This window comes from Pipra filicauda, unplaced genomic scaffold (genome assembly GCF_003945595.2).
Source record: "Pipra filicauda isolate LSUMZ 115617 unplaced genomic scaffold, ASM394559v2 scaffold289_size944018_pilon, whole genome shotgun sequence".
Classification (NCBI taxonomy): Eukaryota; Metazoa; Chordata; class Aves; order Passeriformes; family Pipridae; genus Pipra; species Pipra filicauda.
The window spans coordinates 510,020-535,824 of NW_024104408.1; the positions used below are offsets into that span (position 1 = coordinate 510,020).

At 37.6% G+C, this 25,805-nt stretch overlaps 1 protein-coding gene across 2 annotated transcripts in view; it reads right to left on the reverse strand.

Annotated features, from left to right (window-relative positions):
* Window positions 1–25,805, reverse strand: part of WWOX (WW domain containing oxidoreductase) — a 493,697-nt gene that overhangs the window by 352,115 nt on the left and 115,777 nt on the right. For both annotated transcript variants that reach the window (XM_039382880.1, XM_039382881.1), the window contains exons 7-8: window positions 25,342–25,527; window positions 21,400–21,664 (exon numbers count right to left, since the gene is read on the reverse strand). In XM_039382880.1, the coding sequence (XP_039238814.1) occupies window positions 21,400–21,664; window positions 25,342–25,527 (451 nt within the window). The remainder of the gene's footprint in view (window positions 1–21,399; window positions 21,665–25,341; window positions 25,528–25,805) is intronic.

Below are 25,805 nucleotides of genomic sequence, written 5' to 3' on the forward strand. Positions count from 1 at the left end.
AGCAGTAACACTGCATTACATTCTCATGTGCTGTTGCGTGCTACACAGATGTAAGAATTATCAACAATGAGCTGAGACCCAACAGTGTCATATGATCCAAATGCAAACCCTCAAGGACATTTATTTCCTCCATTTCGGTGAGCCTCTAAGCCACCCACAAAGATTACACTTGTAAAAAGACTTAACCATTTGTGCTTTAAAAACAGTTATACTGCAAAAATGTCTTGGCATCTACGAATATGAAAACTAGTAAGACAGTCTGCAAAATGGAACTGTTGTATACTGAATCACCAAATCCAAAATGTGGTTGCCCTCATTAAAATGAAGTTAAAAAAACCTTACAAACCAATCCATAAATGAGTAATATTAGCAACAGTCTCAAAATTAACACAAAACGTGGTTTTTAGAGTCACACAGCATTAAAGAAGACATCCTTTCCAGTGTCTCATTTTTGCACTGGACATGATTCCTAATAGGTGTATCACAGTTGAAAGACGGTATAAAAACACCTAGCCTACAATAGCTTTGTTGCTCTGTCCCCTGCCACGAATGGAAGCAAGAGGAAACAAGTGTAGTGTTGGTTTTCCTTTTGAAGACAACCTCCTTTAAAGCTGAAGGAAGGTTGGGTCGTTACAGAAATCATGCAACACACATTCCTCATTAAAAAAAAAACCTCCGGAAGCTCAGCTATCACGTTGAAAGGAGTTGCTGAGTTTTTTAAATACATAAAAAGGTCTTGCAAACAACTTCTGAAGACTAATTCAGAATCTTTTGATCCTCAGTAAGAGTCAAGCAGACTGCCTGATAACTGTACATGCTGCCCTGGCAGAAATACACACAATGGGAAGGGTGTGTATCATAAAATTACCTTCACACTGACTGTCTGCCACCCCCAGAGTAACAAACAATTGGTGTCCGTTACAATCCCAAGTCAGAAATTGTTAAAACTAAGATTATATTGCATCACAATCACAGAAAAGTGAGGAGCAAACCAAAAATGAGGATGTATCTCAATCAATACCGGCAAGAAATTAACCAAAAGAAGACATTTGAATCATCTATATTATAAAATGTTTCCACTGTCAGGAATCATTTTGCCTGCCACACATACAGCCTCTGAGAAAAGATGAAGTGCACTTTATGATCGTCCCTTTTCCATTTAAAAGTCACATGAACTGACCCTCACAGAACCGTGAGGAAAACATGACCTGTTGGGATGGGGCAAGCCAGGGTAGTTCTGTTCCCCAAGTGCATTTTTTAAACCTCAAAATAGTGTGGTAAGTACACACTACCCCCCAGAGAAATTATTCAGCATGGCTTTCCTAATCTACCAGTTTACTTCCATAGATTTATGATCTATATTGTCATTATTAATATAGGCATTAACACAATCCAAATACATCAAGTCATCTGGGATTGGTGAGAAAAGCACAGACATTTGGAAACAGAATGAGAGCAAAAAAATCTCTAAATTAACATTCCCAGCAACCCAAAAAGCGTTGCTTTATTTCAGAATCAATACAACTTGAATATGCTTTTGGGTTTTGGGTTTTTTTTCTTTTGTTTCCTAAAATAGCTCACATACACAAGGCAACATCCTGATTAACTGATTAACAAATATAGACAGAGAACTCACATTGCTGTGCTTCTCTGGGAAACTAAGAGTTTCAGTTTAGCAATGTCTACGTCGAGCTTTTATCAGCACTAATTTCAATGAAAAAAATGGTCGTAAAATTCTGAACAGAGGGAAAACAGACCTTAATTAAGCAAAGTGTTATCTCTTTCTATTATAATGAAAGCAAAGTTACAGTTATATTTTTACCAAGATTTTTTCCCACTTAATGAAGACATTATCCGTGAGTTTTCAAAGTCACTTTACAAAAGAGCATTCAAGAGACATTAAAGTCAGCTTAAACTAAAAAGTCTTTTTGAAGTCAATAAACAATAAAAAGAACAATGAAAAGACAGCCTTTGATCTCTTCTTACTCTAAAGTCTTTAATTTCTGTTTTAATCTACTAGATGCATTAAGTCTTGTTTTCAAATATTGTTCATCTGCAAAGTACAGCGAGCCTGCCTTGATTTTTTTTTATTCATATATATTCTTACTGTATTAATGTACACCTCTCATTACCAAGGATGGGTGTCATCAGGAAGCTCTCCCACCAAAAGAATCAGCAAAAAGTTTTAAAATTATTTTTCATTCTCTCCTCTCTTTAAAATTTCTATAAAAAGGAAGGAAAAAACGCAAAAGGAAAAAGAAAATAGCATCTTCAGCTTTGAAATTTGTGAGATCAAAGGCTATAATGCACATAGATTTTTTTTCAAAGGATAAATTATTAATAACGTGGGCGAACACACACTGGTCAATACATGGGCGAACACATACTTGTCAATAACGTGGTCAAAGAATGGTAAGTTAAGAGCATCTCTCTGCAGCCAATTACAGTTTATCTGACTTGATTGTTTGCTAGAAATCCTAAGTTATTCACTGGATTTTTAATAGAGCCTTAAAACCCCCTTTTTAGCCAAGCTCTTGAGCAGGTTCAGCAGCTCAGCATTTCCTCAGCAGTGCAGGCCATGGGTGGAAACAGGAAAATACAAAATTGCAATGAACGAAGGAAAGTGCAAAGGCAGAGCCAGCCATTAATTCCCATTGTGCCACTAATTTCTTCCAGGTCTCTAATATAACCCCAGCTAGAAGGGTAAAAACTCTCTCTCCATACATTTTCACACCCTTGACACCTCCACAATCCTCCTCAATTCTTTCTGTATTAATAAGTGTATCCTTCTGGTATTGGCACACCTTCAGGAACACGGGATCATTTCTGGACTGAGACAGAAAGGAGAACCTTATCCTCCCCTTCAGACCCAGGTTACTGCATCAAATCATCCATTCTGCCTTCCAAATATTTCCTTCACATTTCCTCACCTCCATTTGTTGCTGCAGTTGCCAGGTTTTGCTGATGACTTTTGTCAGAGAACAGCTTTAGAAGTATTTATTTCATAGAGACCACTGAATATCTAACAAATGTGAGATCTTAGTGGTTCATTTCTAGCGTGGGATATGACTGGGAACACCAAACCAATGGGCTCTGAATTTTGCCAATATAAGAATGTTATCATTTTTCACACAATAAATTTAATTTTGATTCAAAGAAAACTAAATTCTCTGGGACAGATCTTCTCTAAGAAAGAAAACAATCATGCAGAAATTTAAGCTGTCTTTTTCTTACATCAAGTTAAGCAAAAAGACTAAAATTTTCACTTTGCTTGTGGTAGATATACTTAATAAAAAGATTCAGGCTGAGAGCACTTTACTACATTCAGACTAGCCTTTTATTGATTTGGATGTGCTATGAACCACATTATCTAATCTACAATAAGCCATTTACCAAGTGCAATGATCTATGGGCTAAAAGGCTTAGATTTTTAGTTCCATTGTAGACTTTTTGATGAAATGGTAGATCAGCAGAGAATAATACTATAATAAGATTGTGAGGGACAGAAGTGTCAATATTAGGAAATTAGAAAGTTTGGCTTACTGTTTTAAATCCTCTTGCTGTTCATTTAAAAGCCCAATATCTCTTTTTCCAGACAAATTGTGTCTGTATATTTAACAGGGGTCCTAGATGACATCCCACAGGGTGTCAAGTTCACAGGGGTTCAAGGGCTCATGCAACTCATATTTTTATTTTGCAAAAATAAAACCATCCATTTAAGCACATGACAACTATTTGGTGGTGCATGTGCTATAATTATACAAGGAGACAAGGTATCACAGGTCTCCTTCCTGTTGCTGTTTGCCAAGATCCAAGTCACATCTGCTGCACGGGAGATTTTAAAACAGATTTGAAGCATTTTGCACCAGAAACTTTTCTTTACTTACATGCACACAGCCCAGAACACAAGTCTGAGATCCCAACTGGGTTTGTGACTTACACATAAACCAAAGTGGACGAACTCTCCCACAAATGTCATCTCTGCCTCCCCTCTAATTCTCAGCTTTGATCATTTTTGTACATGGGAATTCTCCAGCTGCCATACAGCAAGAAATGCCATAGAAATCTCGAGATTTATCTACTGTTCTGTGTTTAGCTAGGAAAGAATCAGACATGTGAGATCTGCTTCATTATTTTCCAGTATTGCTTTTTGATTGAAATAGGTAATGCTGGACTTCCCAACAATGTATACCATAACTTCCTTCTCAAATAACCAACTCTTGCAAAGCTAACTTCTTTCTGAAAATGGTTGGTTTTGGCTAACTTGGACTCAGAGGTCTGTGAAAAGCACAACAGAGCAATAAAGATTCCCAGCACCATAGGCATGATCAGAATCATCTCTCAGGTTAGCAAAGACAACAAAATAAAAAAGTCAGTGGCCTTCAGTAGACAGAAATAAAACACACTATTTAGTGCTAATTAAGTGAAAGCCAAGGCATTTTTATGATATTATTTCATCTATAGTTCCACGGCAAATTTTACTGCATCATTTCTGAGCAGGACTGACAGGTTACACGCCGAAGTAGATGTACTGAAGACATTAATGTCACTTTAAAGCAAGTCAAGTTTTGATGTTCTTATATTTTTGTCATACTGCAACTATTAGGACGCATTGCCTGATTTTTTTTTTTTTTTTGAAAATGAAAAAAAAAAAATAAAAAAAAAAAGGAAGTGCTACTACCTCAGGCTCCCGTGTTAACTTTCCAACAACCGACGCCAACTCTCACATAAGCCAGTTTGTATTAAGACGTTATTGCACCTTTCCGGTTCTAATCGCCAATTATGACTCTATTAGTCCTACTTGGCAGTTCATCTGCTCCTGCATCAGCTAAGGGGGACTTGGAGACGGACCTCTGATCTTCGTGTTTCCGCTCCAGTGAGTGCTCGGCACAGCGGCTGTCACGCCGAGACGTTGAGGAGGGAAGGCATTGCCTTTCCCGAGATAACTACACCTGACCTTACAACAATTTACTAAGGAAATACCTGCCTAATGGCAGCGTGAGTGCAGTTTCTTTTACACTCACCACGGCGCTGCAAATTAGAGACAACAGGATAAATCTATGACCAGCTCGCCAGACACTTCATTAAATCACTGTTCCCTTGCCTTGTAGAGCACTAATAGAATCACAGCCCTCGTTAGCTACTGAATAAAAGATCAATCACATTCTTTGAGAGCTCTTGCTACCAGCTTCCAGAGGAAACAAGGAAAAAAAAAAAGACATATTTAGGATCATCAGTAAGATTCTGAATGGCCTCACTGCAAGTTGGTTAAATTACCTTTTCCACAACCGACTCTGGCTGTAATACTCTGAGGAACTTGTTAAGTCTGCTTTCAAAAGCTGCTATCTAATATATGACTACCAGGCCCTGGTCAAAAGTTCATAATGTGCATATGTAAAAAGGTACTAAATTGCCTGAGGGCTAAAACCAGAGGAGTTTAATTGCAGCAAAATGCTGAAAATGGTCTGTTGAGGGTCTTTCTATTGGGATACTGCTGGCACTAGCTGATTGAAGTACAGCACATAAAAGCCTTACAACAATATTTCCTTAAATGCAGCTGAAATTGCGAGCACTTGCTAGTGCATATATGGTGTGCCAAGAGGAGAAAAAAAGAAAAAAAAAAAGAGAACCTCCTCTAAAACAAACAAAGATTTAAGGATTGATATAATTCATAATTTCAAAGCGTGTGGATAAAAGGAAGAATTAAACAACAATCAGTATCTGTCAGTATAAGTCAAGTTATATGCTCCACATGTTATGGTGGGAAATGTAAGTATAATGTAAACATATTTAATTGGCACCCATTAAGATTCGCTGCAGTGAAAACGGGAAAACAGCCTCCATCAATCCATTCATGACCACTCTTGGAAATTTTAGAAACAGTGACCTATGAGACTGCAAATTCCCCCTGAAATCCAATGACTTGTCTGTAGTAATTTGAGAATCATTCCTCTAGTTATTGACACTATAGACTAAAAAAAAAAAAAAAAAAAAAGAAACAATAAAACATTTTTCTCTGAAACCATTCAAAATATACTTTTTCTTTTGAAAAAGAAAATAACAATATAAACTGCAATAATGAACGAATCCAACATTAAAGCCTTCCTGAGAAGTGAACACGACTGCTCTGAGATTGGGGTCTGGGAAGGTACAGAAAAGACACAAATGCAGGTAAATATGGGAAAAGTCATCAATGTCCAGCACCATCTGTATGATTTTGAAAGGCAAATATTCACCTGTGTACAGATGATCTGTTGCCACTACTTTCTAGATTAACAAGGCAAAAATGTTATCTACAGCCCATATTTTGTTCATCTACAGCACGTGTTGTCTTTGGGCATGTCATGGCTGAGAAAATTATCGACAGCTTCGCATAAAGGTTTTAGTTTAAATGCCTATAAAAGGTTTCAAAATACCTCATCTCGTACTCTCAAAGACAACATAAAGTGGTCCAGGCAACTTTTTTTATTTGTGCTTGAGTGAATATAATACAGTAGATAAAATAGCCTTTAGCCAGCCATCACTGTAAAGTGGGAAGTGAGCACACTATTGATAGCACTGACTTTGCCATTTTCAGTTGGTATCAGCTAACATTTACAGCAAAATCACAATCTTGGGCAGAAAACACAGACAAGGTAACAGCAACATGGTCAGCAGTATGAGAATCAGCAAAGACTTCAAATCAGTTCAAGAGACCTCCACTTCCAGTCTTAGAAAACCCACATGCCAATATGCTGCAGTAGCTTTGCAGACCGTCTGTGTGAGAAGACAAATTCACCTCTGCCTTCTGATACAAGAGTTATCAACCAAGTCTCATCTTACAACATGAAAAAAGTGGCTCAGGCCACTAAAAAGCTTCAAAAGTAAATTCATCTGAGTGGATATCAAGGAAAATCGGTGATCTGTTCACCTCATCTCAACAGAGGAATTCAGAGAAGTTTGAAAATGCAGAGTTGTAACCCCAGCTGCATTTACCCCAACAAATAAACTTTGTGGAAACAACAAACCAGGAGCATCTGACAACAAATGAGGAGGGAACAAGTTTTCCTTTGTTTACTCTTGACATTCAGTGCTGATACTTATGCAATTAGGAAGTCATTCAAGTAAGTTTAAAACATACGCTGGAGAAGAACTCACAAAAATCTCCCAAAACAGAAAGGGACACAGACTACAAATATTTCAGTAGACAAAACACTTAAAGCAAATAAACCAACCTCATTCCAGGTCTCTAAGTCCCTATTTCCAATGTGGACAACCCTTTCTTTCCAGCTTTTGAGCAATACAATACAATTAATTAATGGATGTATCCACCAGCAGAAAGGAACAGAGAACAGAAGCGGGAGAGATGAAGTTTTTTTCTGATGATGACAGTGAAGGGAATGCCCATGAAATTCGGCCCAGTCACATTGCATTACCAATTATAAACATTATTTTAGAGGAATAGATTAGCAGTTGCATTTACAGGAATCTTTGCTGTGGACAGCAATAAAGTTTTCAGTCGAGTTTTCTGTCCCTTCCTAAGAGCAGAAAAAGCACTGAGCTGTGTGTTCAGCTCTGCTGGCCTTGGGTGTACATGCAGAGTATTTGATTTTCCAAGACAAGCAATGGTCTGGATTGTGTTCTGAAGAGCATAATTCACTTTAGCTGGAGGCCATTTAAAATGCCACATTACTGTCTATTCAATAAGCATGTGTAATGCAATAATGATAAATCTCACCTCATCACCAAAAATAAGGTCAGATATTATTTTGATAAAGAGACATTCTATATGAAAACATTTCCTTTAGAAACACAAAGCCAAAAGGAGACAATATACATTATATCACAACTGGAACTGACAGCTTTGTTGATACTTTCTGCTATAAAAGTTGGAAATTCATACGCATTTCTCATCAAAGGAATGGAGGAAGTCAACACAATTTTTTCTCACAAAGTCACTACTTTTGGTGCAAAAACTGAGAGAGAAGCTCACTTCATTCATCCTAGGTTACCAAATGCAACCAGTGCAGCTTTAAAATCATTTAGCTCAGGTAATAACTAGTTCTGCCAAGAAACAAGGTAACTCATTTCTGTTTACTCATGACATCTTGACAAAACCAGAATAAATGTATTTCCCAGAAAACCTTTATTTTAGTGTCAGTAAGCATGCAGAAAATAGTATTTTTACATTTATGTCATGAGATCACTAGCAGAACTGTGTGTCTGCTCCACAAGAGGAAACATAGAAGGACTTTTCAGATGCCCAACTCCTCTACGCCCCCTTCCCACTCAAGGGCATTGATATTTGAGACTTTTTCTAAGGAAACCGCAACAAACTCCTTTCCTACAGAGGTAGGACACTGCTCTGCAGTGGAAAATGGGCTCATCAGCACTGGGGCAAGGAGCACCAGGACACCCAATATCCCTCTGCAGATCCTGCCTCTGCTCCATAATTAACACTGTTAGATCAACCATGCTATTTGGGATGGGATGAACCACTCGACATGAGCAGACAATCAGATTCTAAATGACACTGTTACAAAGTCATTATCATAAAAAATTGCCAAGACGGTTGTTTTACTTGAAGTGCTAAATTAGTTTTCTTGTACTGGGAGTATTCATCATAATGTAAGTTTGACATTCCAGGACAACATTTTAATAGTAATGCTGTTCAGTGGAAAGAAATAGTCTTTCCAATTTTCTAGCAAAATGAAAAACCCCTAATTGTATTCCTTAATAGATTACAGTGACAGACAAGGTAACATGAAGAAAAACACCTATATGTGTTGAATTTAAGTGAAAAATTTAATCCTAGTATTTCCAAGTATTCTTATGCTCTAGCTTGTTAACTTGAAGTGTTCCTCAACATTTTTTGCATAATAGTAGGTACAGCATTCAAACAGAAATCAGTACCAATGTGCCAGGTCATCATAAGGATTTTCAAATCTGTTCCTTTTACATAAAGTCTGGTGCCCATCACTTGAGTAAATGCTTTCCTGAGCAGTGAGGAGTCTCACCAGCCATTTGTACAAGCACACCCATCTATAAGGAACAAAAGAAACAATCACTGGTGTGAACAAACATTAAACATAAGCTCACGGTAAGTTTCAACTCTTATATCTATTTAACATTTTTCTGAATTAATGGCAATATCCATCCTAAATGAATTAAAGATGTACCATCCACAGGAGCAGCACATGTATAAGAACTCCATTTTTGCAAATGTCAACCCTTAAGACAGCACTGCTGGAAGAGATGGAAATCCACAGCACTAACAAATCAATCTTGCATGTTTGGGACAAGTAGATCTTGTTCTTCAAAACAAACTGTTTACTCTATATCTCTAAAGTGACATTACTTTTATATAAGATGCATCATCCAACATTGCTGTCTTTACCTTATTTCAATGTGATGCTTTTGCAATTAATAAAATTCCTCAGCTACCTTCTGTAGATTTTTTTAGCATGCACTGGAGACTGTGCTATATCCATGGTGATGTTTAATAACTGCAAAAACATGTTGTCACAAAAATAATGGATGGAATTTGACTGCAATGTTTATATTTACTGACATCCTCCTTGCTAAAAAAGGATTGATGCCACTAGTCTAACAACTTCCCAGAAAGAACAGAACAAAGGGGTTGGAAAATCCAAATGAGTCAAGTATTGTAAGTCTCAAAGGAAACTTTAAAAGCTGAGTAAATTCATAAATTCTCTGATTACAAATCCTCATACAGATTATTGCAAAACTAATAAGTACTGCATCACTTGTTGTGCATTTTTACACTGAACTAAGCACAATGAATTCAGTATTACATTCACTTCGCCCTAAAGAAAATGAGTGAAATCTGCTACTTTATCACAAGGAAATCATACAAACTCAGGTCATATAACACATATCAAAACATGGAACCATTTTAATATTTTAACCAGCAAAGGATCCAAGGTGGTTTTTTTTTCCAAATCCTTCTCTTTCATTCTTAAACATCATTCTTGAATCATATAAAAAACTCTTCAATTCATTGCCTTTACAGTATTTAACATACAATCATACATTGGTGCTTTCTTCCTTTTTTGATAAGGGTGAGAAACCACAGACCTAAGGACTAAGACAGTAGGTTAAGAAAAGAAAGAGGAGAGGCAGAAAAGGCACATCAGCTCACACTGGTACTGGCAACAAAACCAACATAAAATTAAGGACAACTATGTGGCTTCAATAATTTTTCTGGAACATATATTCCCTTCTCTTTCTTTAGAAACACATACATTCTTACCTAGAAATAAGACACAGGGACAGTAAAAACATTGGAACTAGAGTAGAATGATGTTCAGGATTTGACCAGTATCTAACTCAATCCTTGTACTAACTCTCACAGAGTGATATACAATGGAAGCTACTGAACTCCAAAATGCTAGTGAACATCCAGTGGAAAAACTAAACATACTCCCTAAGACAGTCTCATCAACCACAGACCTATTTCCCTCCATGTGGGAATCTAGCCAATGCTCCAAGCTGGCCAAGGAACATCCTGCAGTTTGAGTCTTGCCTTTAGAAAAAAAAGGAAATTACCACATTCATGTCCATAACCACCAAAAAAAAAAAAAAACAAAAAAAAAAAAAAAAAAAAAAAAAAAAAAAAAAAAAAAAAAAAAAAAAAAAAAAAAAAAAAAAAAAAAAAAAAAAAAAAAAAAACCACCAACCAAAACCTAAAACCAACAAACCCAACCCAGCAAGTTCCCCTCACATTTTCCTCAGGAGAAAAAAAATATACCTATATATACAGTAAACTTTGGAATAGAGAACTGACAAAAACTAGAAACACTATTAGTATCACAGTGGGATACCTCCCAAAAGCCTAGAAATATGAATTTTCTATACATACAAGTACATTTTCAATAGCTTTCCTGGAAGGAAGTTTTTAGGAATGTTAATTCAGTTATGTCCAGGGAATGGCAACATGATGATAAATGACATGTCACAGAGTAAGAAAACAAACAGATGAATCATTTTTTCAGGAGAACAGACTCTGATTGTGTTCACCTATCCAGGAATATGAACTATATTAAAAACTCAAGTATATTTTTCATTTCTATAGATAGATAGGTACATACACACATATATATGTAAAAATAGCGAGAATACTGAAAAAACATTATGCAGTACTCTGCATTTGATATACTTTATTATTTTTGGACCTTGCAAATATACTTTTTTAATGACTTTGCTCCAAAAGAAGGGACTTTCTAGCTCATATTACTTGGACACACTTACTGTTTACTCTTCCATCTTTTTTGTAAAGTCAGAAGAGATTTCCCTGAGAACTTCAAATAAATAAGATATCCAGCTGCACAAACACTATACATTCTGTTAGATTACTTTGGCTTCCTAAGGAATATTTGACTTTCTCTGGATGTAAATGATTAAAGAGAATCCATCATCTGAAACTGATTGGTGAACTGTTTAAAGTGGTATGGCACCTCTTCAAAGATGATAGAGAGAGAAATGAAAAGACCATGGTATGATAAAGCATCTCAGATATCCAAGGGGTTCTAGGGAAATAATGGAACTGAGCACTGCACCTCCCAATTAAGAAAGAGCATTTAAATAATAGTTCCATAAAACAGGATCTATACTCCATTCCTCTTTTTAAAAACAATTTCATATTTCATCTATTCTTCAGAGGGCCAATAAAAGCTTGGGGTTTCCTGAACATCTGTCCATTTGTAAATAGAAACTTCAAAAGAAATGTGAGGAAAGACAAACCATGTTCTAGAATCCACAAAATTTATACTGCTCTGTGAGTTATGATCACAAAATTACACAGACTAACAACGTTCAATTATGTAATTTCATTATTTTTAACATTTACCGTTTCAAGTTTGGGCACAGGATTTTAAACTCTAGAGGTCAAACAAACAAAAACTAACCTTCGCCCAAAAACATGGCCTTGCTGAACTTCAGATGTGTGGATCATCAGCTCTATTTCATAAAGAGCTAACCAGAAGACTTAACATCAGCAGGTGTGGATGTAAAAGACAAGGAAGAAGAACTACGAAGAAATAAGATGCATTGCTGCCTAATTGCCTCATCAAGTGACAGGGATAAGAAGGTCTCAACTCATTTAAGGAATAAACAGCAGATTTAATTGTTTTAAAAAAATCATAGCCAAAAATGACTCAGTCCTGTGCCTCTAAACTCAGTAGGAAACTTGATTTAAGAGAAGAAAATTAAGCAAGTGAAAAGCAGACTAATGAAACACAACTACTCCTTAGAGCCTTTTGTTCATAACCAACCCCTCCTCCATCATTAAGGTCATCTCACAGCTTCAAAAAATTTTGTATATTTGGCATCTTACTCCACATGGGATTTGTTTTTTCGCATTTCATATCACTCACAACACCTTAATTTCAATAGCTGAAAATACCTGGTTCAGTTGGAGTATCTTGTACAATTTGTGTTTCATAGAATCAAAGAATTATTTGGGTTGGAAAGGACTTTAAAGACTACCTAGTTCTACTCCCTGCCATGGGCAGGGACACCTTCCACTAGCCCAGGTTGCTCCAAGCCCTGTCCAACCTGGCCTTGAGCACTTCTCCAGGGATGGGGCAGCCACAGCTTCTCTGGGCAACCTGTGCCAGGGCCTCCCCACCCTCACAGGAAAGATTTTCTTCCCAATATCTAATCTAACCCTGCTGTCTTGTCAGTTTGAAGCCATTCCCCCTCATCCTGTCACTCCACGCCCTTGTCCAAAGTCTCCCTCCAGATCTTTTGGAGCCCCTTTAGGTACTGGAAGGTGTTCTAAGGCCTCTCTGAAAGCTCTTCTCCTCAAGGCTGAACAAGCATCTCAGCCTGTATGAGAAGGATGCTCCAGCCTTCTGCCATACAGGATAGTAGCTATGGTTGTCCAAAAAATTTAAAAATCATTAATTAATTTTTAGGGACTACTTCTTTTTATAAAAAGCGATTAAAAACTCATTGCTAGCTAAAAACTCACATTTTATCACTGTGAATATTGGAGACCATCTTTCTAGAATGCAACAGATCATTGGATCATTATACATGAACTACAGTGCATTGACTTTGCTTTGATTACAGTTACCTCATTCATAAAAATGTTCTCGCTATTACTCTCTAGTTATTAAAGGAAATGAATAATCCTATGATTTATGTGCTAGCTGGGAAATAAGGAGGTCTGGATCCTACTGTGTTATTTACAACAAACTGTGGAAGTGACCTTGCTCAGGCTCACAAATGAGAAACTCTGGGGTCACAGGCAGGGCTGAGTCACCTCATCTGCAGTGACTGTCACTGGACAGATCTGGGGGGCTGCAAGGGGCACCCCCAGGGCTCTGATGTGGAGAGAGGGGCACCCAGAGGGCTCAGGGGTGCAGTGAAGGGCACACAGAGAGCTCTGCAACAAAGCAAAAGGAAGGGAGCACTTTGGGCACACTCACATTTGGTCTTCAGCAGTGCACAGTGAGTTCAGCCAGCAGTTTTCACTGCTCACTCAGCCACAGACTCATCAAAAGTTAAACCCTTATTAGGCAAAAAGTACAAAACTATTCTGTCAAAGCCCTTTTGTTTAGTGGAACTCCTTAAAATTGCTCCTGTAGCAATATCTAACATAACCTGAAGACAGATTAAGAGTGGGCAAAGGAAAACCAGTAGCAAAGGCAGAATTACTAACTCAGTTTGTAGACACATTAAGATCTAGGCCAGCACATATCATAAAAGTGGTTTAGACCATCACTCCACTTTCCTAAGTTAACAGACATATGTTTGCATTAGCACCAAATAAATGCATGACATACAGAGGCAATCTGTTTCAGCTTTTAAAAAAAATCATCAAGACTTAATTTCAAACTACATTACTCCCAGCAGAAGCTACTGTCGAGAGCTAAAGCCAGAAAAAGAATATGAATATGCACCTTTACCTCTTGGTTTCTACAACTCAAGTATGTAATACATTCAGAGAAGTTCCTCACAGTGTATTTTGCCTTACACTCCCTTTGCCAATCTATTATTTTTAACAAAGCTCTATGATAAATGCCTTTGCTGTTTTCTTAGCAACGCTTGTCAAAAAAATATTAGATTTAGGTGAACTACACAGGAAAATTTTTTATGTGTGGCCACAAAACCAGAAGTGTCACAAACTGTCCATAACCAGAGTTTTAACATCATATCTATGCAACACAGTACCACACACCCACTTTTGAGAGAGAACAACTTATTTCTAATCAGTCAGGAGAAGGAAGGGAGGCCAAGAGGTTGTACATATAAATCCAAAACATTATCTAGTGCTGTTATTAGCTATTTTCTTCCCTGACAACAGAGAATAAAGCCATGAAAATAATTTGTCACAGAGCACTGTGAAGATACAGATTCCCAGAAGGAGAGCCCTTTCTTTTTTCCACAAAATTCCACATCTTTTTTGAACACTTGAAATCAAAAAAGAGAATACCTGTACAGCAATATGCAAGATAAATGCCAATGCAAAAAATCAAAAAAAGTCACAGGACACCAGAATTTCAAGTATTTTGGATGTACTGAATTTCACTGTCTAAGTACTTAAAAAAAAAATAAATATATCTTTTTTTACAGTCTGTTCAAAGTCACAGGTCTAAATTTTAGTCATTTTTGCTCATGGAAAAATCGAAACCTTATTTGTTTTCAGTTATTGTAGTAAATCAATTCCTGAGCAAAGAAAACAAATTATGATGTTTCAGTACGAAAAAGATCTCAAGAATGCTACCACAAGGATGAGGCAAATGCCTAACAGTGAGCACATTGATGACACAAAAAAAAACAAAACACAAAACAAAAAAACACAAAGGTAAAGGGATCAAAAAAGAGACTAAATATCCTGTTCAGCTGTTTCTATCTGAGTGCAACATCTTTCCGGTCACCCAAACACCTCAGCACTCGTAATACAACAGATATTTCCTTCCTTATGGTTTCTCAAATCCATTCTGAGCAGATCAATGCTGCACAGCACCTCAGAGACACCACAGCACCTCAGGTGCACTTGAGCTCCACGGGTGAGGGTGAGTAAAAGGGAAGGGGAAAAAAATAAGACAAAAACTTAAGAAAAAAAAACAAGAAAAAAATAAGAAAAAAAAAACAAGAAAAAAAATTAAAAAAAAAAAAAGGAAAAAATAAAAGAAAAAATAAGAAAAAAAGAACAATAAGAAGAACAATATTTGACGAGGCACTCCAAAATTCTGCAAGGATCTGGGGGGACAGGAAGAAACTCCTTACTTTGTCCACAAAACTATAGGGCATAACAGAGCTGCTCCACAAACAGCTATGGGGGTGTGTTGGACACAGCAAATTCCATGGCCACTGCTCCCCCTGAGCACCATCCTGCACACTGAGACCCTGAGCTGTTCTGTTTGGCACCTGGATACATTTTCATAAAGACCATTCCTGTGGTGTGTAGGTTACAGGGGACGAATTTAATTTGCCCTTATATTTCATGCTACATTTATTTTAGCAGGAGGTTAAAAATATGTATCAGTTAAACGTAAGTTTGATAATAAACCAGCCTATATTACATTTTATTAGCAGGTAGGGCACGTAAAATGATCAACAACTACTTCGGAGGCATCTCTCTGCCATCCTATTACAACAAATCAAAATATTCTTCCACATAAGCCTTCTTTCCTTTTACCCAATTCAGTCCATTCTAAATAGGAGTTTTCTGTGAGGAAGCATATGCAATCAGAGTTCAATAAAATAACTGTCCTGCCACGGTACTAGAGGCACAGTCCACAAACCTGTGTGTTAAAAAAAGAGAGATGTAGCTTAGCATCCCCTCAGCAATTACACTTCAGGCATTAATCCATAAACCAGGAGAACTGCACATGTGATTTATGCTCTCTACAACTACTGATATCCAGTAGGTAGTCAGCCCCCTTTCACTCTCCCATCCTCTTTCTCTTCCTGCCCGGGACTCAATTTGAGAAAAGAAATTTGACATTTTTGATCCAACCTAAACTGTGAGGTTCTTTTCAAAAAGAACTGCCCGTTGCTTTTCAAGAAAATCCAGTGCATTTTCAGGAATGTCTCAAGGAAGGAAATACACACCAAATCCTATGCTGAAACATGCCCATAACCCACCCTGCCCATGACTGCTCTTGGAGCTGAACGTGCACAACTGTGGGCAGAATTTGGCCTGAACTGTGAATTCAGTAATGGAAGCCAACATCAACTCAACACAGCCCACACAGATCTTTGGACAGCAAAAAAATGTTTGCTTAGGGAGGGAATACTATCCTCAGCTCTAAGGGTAATTCCAGCTTCTTCAGCAAAGAGCAGGAGAGAAAGTGAAGAGCTGATGAGGCTGCAGGGGGCCTCTCTAGGGCTGCTGTCAAAAGCAAACAGATGTGACCAACAGGTAGAAGCAAGTCACTCCTGTAGATGCAGATTGATTTCTTTCCAGAATAGCATATCCAAGCTGATGTTAGGCATGAGTGAAATCATCACATGAAATTTAAATTTAGACATTCCAACCTACGGCAAAAGTAAACCCAGTGAAACCATTGTAGGCACCGGGGTTTCCTCCTGCCTGTATGTGCCCTGCAATCCAGGCCAACTGCCTCAAGCACTCCTAGAATAATATCACAGTAACAAGAACTCACGGTTTATATAAAACTTAGACATGCAGAAGACTTTGGGACCCTTAGAAGTATTCCTTATAATCCTCAATAGCAATACTTTAAATAAAAAAATCCAACTCTGGAAAGGTACTATCTTTGGGGGGGAGGGAGAAATCAAAGAGCAGTTCAAGCATCAGTCTTTTACACAGTGAAAAGTGAAGGGCAGAATGGTCTTACCACAGCTAACTGGCTTTTAAAGGTGACAAGTTGAGCTGGTCTAGTTGTAATTTATATCTCAGCAACAGAACCAATGTTTTATTCCCAACCATTAAAAGGGGGTAACACATCTGCTAAAACTCCAGCACAATGGCTGGCTTTGCACTGCAACAGGAAATGTAACCCAATAGTCTCAGAACTTCCCCAAACCCCAGCCATTTCTTAATGTAAAAGGATTTGAAAATTCAGTTCACTGAAACATCTGTTAAGCTCTTGCTACCCTAACACATGATATTCTTTCTGCTCCGTTACCTGCCAACAAAAATATTTGGGTCTATGTAAGACTATCACAAGCGTGTGATAATGGCATTCCACTTCTAAATTTATGTGCCTTTGTACACTCACAAAGTCACCTGGGAGTGACACTAGATAGTGCACTCAGTGTAAGCTCAAAACTTACAATAAATGTATTTAATTTTAATCTTGTATGTAAATAGTCACAAATCAGATAGGGTTTGAATGACTGGCATTAATTTAAAACAAAAAAAAAAGCCAACTTAGTCAAACTTTTCTTGGGCCAATTTTTAAGAAGAGAGTCAAAAGGAGAGAGGGAAAGAGAGAGAAGGAGAAGAGAGTGAAAGAGCATAAAAGAGAGGTGGAAAAAGAAACCCAACAAAACCCTAGTGCCTTGGATCAAACCAGCAAAGCATATGTGTGGCCTTACACAGTTACTTTCGGTGTTTCTCTTCCAATCTGTTATTTACAGTGGTCACTTGTTTCAAATGATATTTAATTATACTATAAGCATCTCCAACTCACTGAGTAACTATACAGTGGTAAGTAAGAGAGAGGCCCTTTGAACATTAGTAGAGCTAGAGTTACTACCATAATAAAATGGTAATTTACTTGCAACCATTTCTTTCTACAAAAAAAAATACTTGTTCTCCATTTCTGCATAGAAATCCTTGTGGATTTTAGATCTTGAAAAGAGGTGGGTGGGAAAAAATGAAAAGAGTTTCCAGTGCTCTGCTTAATAAAACTACTTCCCAGACACCTACAACTACCAGTGATTTAAATACTGTATCACATTTGAAAAGCTGACCAGACAGCTGTGTGATTCAATTGAAGACTTCACTATAAGTAGCACAAACATAGAACAATTTTTATGCTCGTAAAACAGGTTTGAAAAATGAGAAGTTGCATTTCTTCTTGCAGTAAGGTATGATCATTTACAGAAGCAACTAAAATTATGCCACTAAAAGACCCACAATTGAAAGACAGATAAACCTTACCTATGTTTGTTCTTTTAGAAAAAATCCACAAACCTTTTATTTATGGAGTCAAGCTATTTTAAGGTTCTGCTTAAAGTGTCCTAATTATTGAAACTACCAAAGTAGCAGCAAATAACAACCAACAGGTAAATAAGAGTGTTAAAATCAGTATCAGAATAGACTCTCAGTGCTTCAGTGAATCGGCTAAAATAGAACAGTTACCAGCACTGTTTTCTCAGCTAAATTCTATCCTGCTGAATACCCCAAGTGCCACACACCTCAGGCTGCATCACCTCTCCCCAAAATAGTGACTTGTGGTAGGCAGCTGTGTGCATTTCTAAAGAAAATACTGTGTCTTCATCAACCAAAGAGGAGCTGTTCAACACTCAAGAAGTGAACAATAAAAAAAAAAATGTATTTCAGATACACAATGTATATTTCTTCTTTGTTGGAAACAAAGCAAAATAATTATTAAACTGTTACGATTTCTAGTAAGTAAACCTTAAACAGATGATTTCAGAATATACAATAAGTCCACCTTTGTGAAATACAAACTGAAAATGTAAATATTGTTTATTAACAGCTTTTACAACAATAATACAAGAAGGCCCCAGTTAGAATCAGGTATGTGCAGCTGGAGTCTGTGTGTGCATATATGCACACATATGCATGCATCTATACAGACCCCAGGATAGTCCAGGACATAGCAAACAGCTTCAAACTGGCTCCAGAAAGGATAAGTCTCTCCACCTACCAAAATGCTGCAGCTGCCTCAGAGATCAAAAGAGGTACAAGCACACCCACGTGGCACCTTGCCTGAGCTGACAGACCTTACCTCTTCCACACAACCTTGTCACAGGTCTCTCCATTCCAGTTATGGGCCCAGCTCAGTTGAAACTACTTTAAATGCTGCTGCATCATTGCTGCATTCATTGTGCAATGCAGACATCCTTGGAAAACACAGGAAAGGACAGTTCACCACCTTGGGACTGCAGCTGTAAGCTTTGAGATCACTCCCAATATTCTGACCAAAACACTCATCTAAACTCCAGGGTGAGCTCCCACAGAAACACTGAAAGGAAGCCCACAAAAAGAGGTCCTCAGCAAAGTCTATTCCAGGTTGGTGACAGCACAATCCCCAAAAAAGAAGCAGTAGCAAGTCATTTGCTCCCTACAAACCTTAAAATAGAAACTCTTGCATTGATGATGTCGAGAATTTCAGCAACGCTTGTTTGCACACCCAGGAAGGAGCACTTTTCTAGTTTCATTGGCAATTGAAACATTGGTAAAGTTCAGGGGAACATAACAATTCATATCAGAATATGAGCTGTAAAACCAATGCTTAACCTCAGGCCATACCCTCCATCATGACATTCAAATAACCTCAGTGAAATACAAACATGAAGGACTTAACAGAAGTGATTTGACTTGGACTACAGTGCACTGTTATTCAGTGCTGCTATTTTTTGTAGTGTGCTTTGTATTCTCTTTCATGTACTATTAATACATAGATACTATTAAAAAAAAAATCTATCAATTGTTCTAAAGAATTCAAAATTAATGTTGGTCTTTCATTTTGTTCCTTAGAGGATAAGATTCTCTGAGCAACAAACACTGAAGGTTCTCTTTGCAAAAATATGTCAGAGCAAATAAAACTAACAATTCATAAATGTCCACAGACTAGATCCTTTTCACAGGACGTTGATAACATTCACTTACACATTCTCAGGAGAACCTCAAGAATTTGTTTTGCAAACTATCCCTAGCACAGCAGAGGCATGATTTTATAGGTCCTGGTCAAAAAAACATGCTGTTGAAAGATATTATTACTTGTCCCAAGGTGCCAGAGTGCTCACTTATCAATCTTGAGGACATAAATAGGTTTTGCATATGTACAGGCTGCAAACTGCAGGCAGAGGTCAGAGGTGTTAGAGGTGACAATGCACCCATGGTCAGTGCAACACACTGCACTGTTTGTATTTTTGCTCCCTGAGACTTATTGAAGATCCAGTATTGTTCTTTTATGGACATGTAATCAGAGTTTTAAAAACTAAAACTCTGATTTTAAACAGAGTGTTGTCCACATACACGGTCCCAGTATAAATTAAGATTAATTTCATTATCTCAACAATACTGAAATGCACAAGCAAATTCTTTTGTGCAGCTCTACATACAGGTTCCACCACTGATTTGCTCAGCTACTATAGGTTATGTGGTAGATTAAGCTGCTTAAGGATGGATCCCTCTGCCTGAATTCCTCTCTGATTTTTTTCAGATAAAACCAACTAATCTGATCTGCACCACCAGCTAAAAGAGACAGTATGCAAAACCACCACAACCACCCTTGCTGGCTGTGAAGTCTTCTGTGAAAGGGGTCTGGTGTTTGGGCTTGAAATAAACTGCCATGGCTAGATGAGTTCTGCAGGGTCTGGATCTTTTCATTTCCCTCATTCCTAACTGGAAACATTCAACAGAGACTCTCTCTCCCTGCTACCCTTTTTGGGAATACCATTCTTTGCCAATGAAAAAGGAGTGAGAAACAGCCTATGAGGTTAAAAGAAGTCGCTTCTTGAAGTAAAAGTCACCCTCTGTCTAGAAAATACTTCAGACTCCTTACAAATAACCTGGCTCAGAGCTTCAAGGGATAACCCCTCCAACCACTCAGGATGCTGCAAATTCTTATATAATGAAGACTCATAACACTGGCTATGGAAGAACTGTGTAGCCTTTCATTATGTCATGGTCCCAGTCCAAAATCCAATGGAGACAAATGGAAAACACCCATTGTCTTCAGCATTTTGTAAGAATCAAGAAGACTGTTGGGCTGTTGCCTTTTTTTTTTTTAAATATGAATGAAGGTGCTTTTACCACTGAAAGCACTTTCCCTCAGCCATTAATAATGTCTGTAGTATCTCTTCTAACTAGGGCATCTGTTTACATAAAAAATGCAGTCAACATATTCCACTTAAAAGCCAAAGCAATTTTTTTGATGTTTTACGTATAGTGAGCACAGAAATAACTCTGAACTGCACCTAAGACATACAACATCCTTAATCAGAGTGAAAATCATATATTCAAACAAGGGGGTCGCGCACTCCATCTTAGAAGGTTCCTTAACTGAAGACTGACAAAACAAATCTAAAATGGCTGAAGAATCCTCTTCTAGAGCACTATCCTGGCAACAGTGCTCGTCATTAAAATCAGGGTCACGGTTACAAAAGGCAATAGGTCAAAGCAGATACATACATCTGGATTTTTATAACTTTTTTCTCTCCTGATTTGAAGAAAAAAAAAAAAAAAGAAGATTTGTAAAATGCTTTAAGGCATTCACTTACCATGGATTTGGTGAAGGGTCGAGCCAAGGTAAACAGCAGGGTGTACACCCACCAGTTACGATGAAGGGAGGAGTAAATCATATTTCCAGGATGGAGGGAATTCGACGTCACCCCGTGGGGAGAAAGGCGTCGGTTCAGCTCGTTGGAGAAGAGGATATTGCAAAGCTTGGAGCGATTGTAGGCCAACATAGCCCAATACTCCTTCTTAGATGGAGAAAGCAGGCTGAAATCAAGCTTTCCGGAGGAGTCTTTAATTTCTGTAAATCTAAAAAACAGTAAATACGCCTTAGAAACCCCCAGAGTTAATTCCACTCTCATTAAGAACAACATAAAATGTAGGCACCAGAGTAGAACTTGGCCAGAACCAACATAAAACAACAGTTTATTTAGTAGCTGAAAGCATCTACCAGAAATTGCCTGAGACCCAAGGAGTAGTTCCACATAATATGGCAGAAAAATTATTGGATAATTAGCAAAAGCAAACGATAAATAAAAACAAGTCAAAAAACACTTAAATGATTTAAAGGGATCGTACTTAAAGAGGACAACTTACAAATCACTTTATTTTGAATGAAAAAAACAAATTAAAAAAATTTCGCCATGAATCCATAAAAGCACAATCACAAAGGATATAATGTAGGATAAAGTAACTCTGCAGTAGGAGCAGAGAAACCCAGCATCCTTTCATTTCCCCTTCTTCCCGTCCCCTGATCATTTCATCCAGCGCTCACATACTGCACACTTGCATTTAAGTGTTTCAAGTAACTATGGATGAGTCTCACTGCCTCTTAGACTTTTTTTTTTTTAGATTAAAAATTGATGAATATAAAGGGGTTATAACCTTGGTAACTTGCCATCAATAGTCTTATATGTTTAAAAGATAAATGTAAACAAAGCCAAAATGAGTTCTGGCAGAGTATAACGTTTTTAAGTATACCCACGGCATGGCTGAACACAAATCAAAGTAACTAGTTGATGTTTTTTAATTGGGTCTGACAGAGTCATTAAACACCAGCTGTTTGTTTCTTTCCTCCTTTTTTTTTTTTTAATAACAAAGTAGTGTATGTTCTAAAGACATTTAGATGAAGAAAGCTTCCATGCAGCATTTCCCCCCCTAGCTCTCACAATTTGATTTATCAATTTACTGGTATATCTTAATATTAGGAAATAATACTACATTCAGTTACAGATCTGTGTTTCATTCAGAAGAGCTACTAAAAATAAAAAGGATTTAGCAAGCTCTTTTTAATACTCAGAGTTTTCAGAATCAGCTGGGGAGAAGAGGGATAAACATAATTATAGTACACACTAGCAAAATGTTTTAAAATATCTTCACTAATTTTGCATCTCATGCCCAGAAATGAAGAGATCAGCTGGAATTTCTGCATTCATTCTGTGAGCAGAATTATAATACACTCAGAGAAAAGCAATACAGTATTTGAACTCAAATAGTGTTTGAACTCAAGAGGAATCCAGGATGTTCTTGCAGAATTAGCCCTTCAATTTCAACAACAAAATTTCTCTTCCATAATTTTCAGTGAGATAAAATACATTTCTGAAATTACCAGGACTATTCTGGGAGGAATTTCCTATATTCATCCCTCAAGTAATCATTTATGACACCAAAAATAATCTATAAATAAAACACTTTGGGTGTACTGTATAATGGAAGCACAGTGGCATATTTTGAGTCCAGTCCTGCAAGTGCTCATGTGAGTCAATCTTACTTACGATGCCAATCTCATTGAATTCAGGAGGATAAGGGCTGTACAATCAAATTAACAACACAGAAATAAAGACAGAAGGAAAGTCAACCTACTTATTATTCTGATTTTAATACGATGTGCTTAAAGTACCCAAAAGCTTAATTTAACCAAAATTCATTTATGCTGAAGCCAGAGAACTAACTAGAAATGAACAAAGAACCAGAGAGGCAAATAAATATTTTGCCTTGGAGCAGTCTGGTATAGTATTTTTTGCAAACAGGGGACTTTATATTTCCCCTAACAGGGGGTCTTGACTCCAGCAAAAAGATCCAGTCAAGGTTTATGGAAGTAATTAGATACCAACACTTTTGTTTTACAACATAGTTTAAGGCTCAGAGTTCTCAAGTAGGTCAGAAAGTACAACTACCCAATAATACCTAACTAACTCCTTACATCAACTTCTTGTCATTAAACAGATTGGGAGGGAAAAGCACAGTTACTCAAAATGATCAGTTTAAGTGATAAGGTACAGAGTAATACATTAATTGGGGCCCCTAGAAAAAAGGGAAATGCACTAGTTGTGATTATTATTTTACTCAAAGATAGACTGTCACTTATTTTCTGATGGGCTTCTATAAACCTTGGCTGATCTCACTGACTTAGCAACGAGCACTTGAAAAACGTTTTCGAAAACACAGATAAAACACGTCCAGAGATGTGAGCTCTGGTTACACACAGCACTTAACGCAGTGAAAAACAAAGATGTCATTTAAAATACTATCAGAGATACAAACTTACAAAGGGGAACAAGCAGCTGACAATTCAACATAATCTCCCATTAAATAACAGCTCATTTATACGTATCCCATTGTGCCCTCCACATCTGGCAAGTGATTGGAGTTGGCAGATTTATTTCCAGAGCTATCTCGCCTGCCCTGCAGTAGCTGCCCTCACTCCTAACAGGACTCTGCTACTTGCTTTCACAAACCTGGTGTGATTTGCAAAGATAAGGATGTCCAGATTTTGTTACCACCTAATTACTAGACATTTCATGTCTTTTAACACTAGGGAGGATTATTACTGGCATTTTCTATTGCTTCCTTTCATTTCAGCCATCATAAATTTAAAATGGTAAAAGTAAATCTATCTGCAGTGTGTCATTTATACCATAAGCCCCTGTGTTTGGAAGTGATAAAGGTTTCAGCCCGACCCTTGGCTGGTCTCTCTCTACCAGGTCCCTGGGGTTACATTTTATGGAAACATGATTAAAAAAATAAGCTTCATTCTGGGTCACTAAAACATTTCAGAAATATGAAGGCAGAAAATAAAAAATAAAATAAAAAAAAAAAACTACCACACTTTCTTCCTTTTGGTTTGCTAGAGCTGCTACACATGACCAAAAGTAAAACAGAAATCAACAGTAATGTTTAAAGCTGGACATTATAGGTCTAATCCTGCAGTTCCTGAACTAAATCAGAAAGCAGTATGTGGCTTGTGCCCAGCAGAATTTAGAACTGGGGTATGCATTTTGCACAAGAAACTTTATTTAAATCAAATCCATCTTTTCACTTATTAACACAAAAACCACAAGCATGCCTGAAATAAGGTAAACCTCATCAGCATCTCTTTTTCCAACTGTACTTTTCCTGGCAGTAGAAAAGACGAGCAACTAACATTTTAATTAAAAAATTCACCAAAAGAGGCATGGCCAGATTTGTAATATGTATTAACTACACTACTTCCCATTTTACAATTATACAGCTAATGTCTGCATTGAATTCCCTAATTTCTCATTATAAAACAACTGGATTTCATCTAGCAGTTTTTAATTGCATTGTTTCTCCTGCTAAAATAACTGCACATTCTTCTTGCTAAGATGTTGAAGTTGTTGAATGACAAATCAATATAGGTCATGCCATTCAGATTTAATCAATTATTATTCCATCTCCTCGCAAAATCAATGAGTGGCCTGAAATGCAGTGAAAATCTGCATTCACACAAAGAATGATCAAAAAAATATCTACATACTGTTATAAAACTAGAACACGCTTTATCCAGCAACAGAGCCAAATCCAGAAACATCCACAGGCATTAGTAATGCTTCTATTTTTAAAAAGATTATTCAAAGGCAAATGCTTTAGAGCAAGGCCCTTCATTTTCAGAAACTTTTGTGGTTTTGCCATAACTGTTTTGTTCTCTAAGGACTGAAGTGAAATGAAAGGTGACATTCACCAACCTGTGGGACTCGGAGGACACCACCACCACCCTGGCAGGAGATGACTGGCATAAAACCTCTTCCAGAAGCTGGACAAGATAGAAATGTCCCAGGTGGTTCACCTGGAAGGTGGACTCCAGGCTGTCCTCTGTCAGGCACCAAGGAACACCAAACACGGCAGCGTTGCAGATCAGGATGTGGAGGGGCCTGAGTAAATTGAAACAGGAGAAAGCAAGCTCAGTGAAACACATGCTGTTATACCCCTGTGTGAACGAGGCCCAGGTGTGCCTTGGGTGCAGGTGTAAGGGATTTGCCTGGCTGGTTTCTGGGGGAAGCCCAGCACAGCTGCTTCCACTTGGTTCCACTTGCCCCACTCCGAGCCCAGCCAAGCCCCTCAGGGACACAGGTCACTCTTAGGGAAAGGGTATAGAATAAAAGGCAAAATGCCACACAGTTACTAATCACAAAACTGTCCCCTTGCAGAG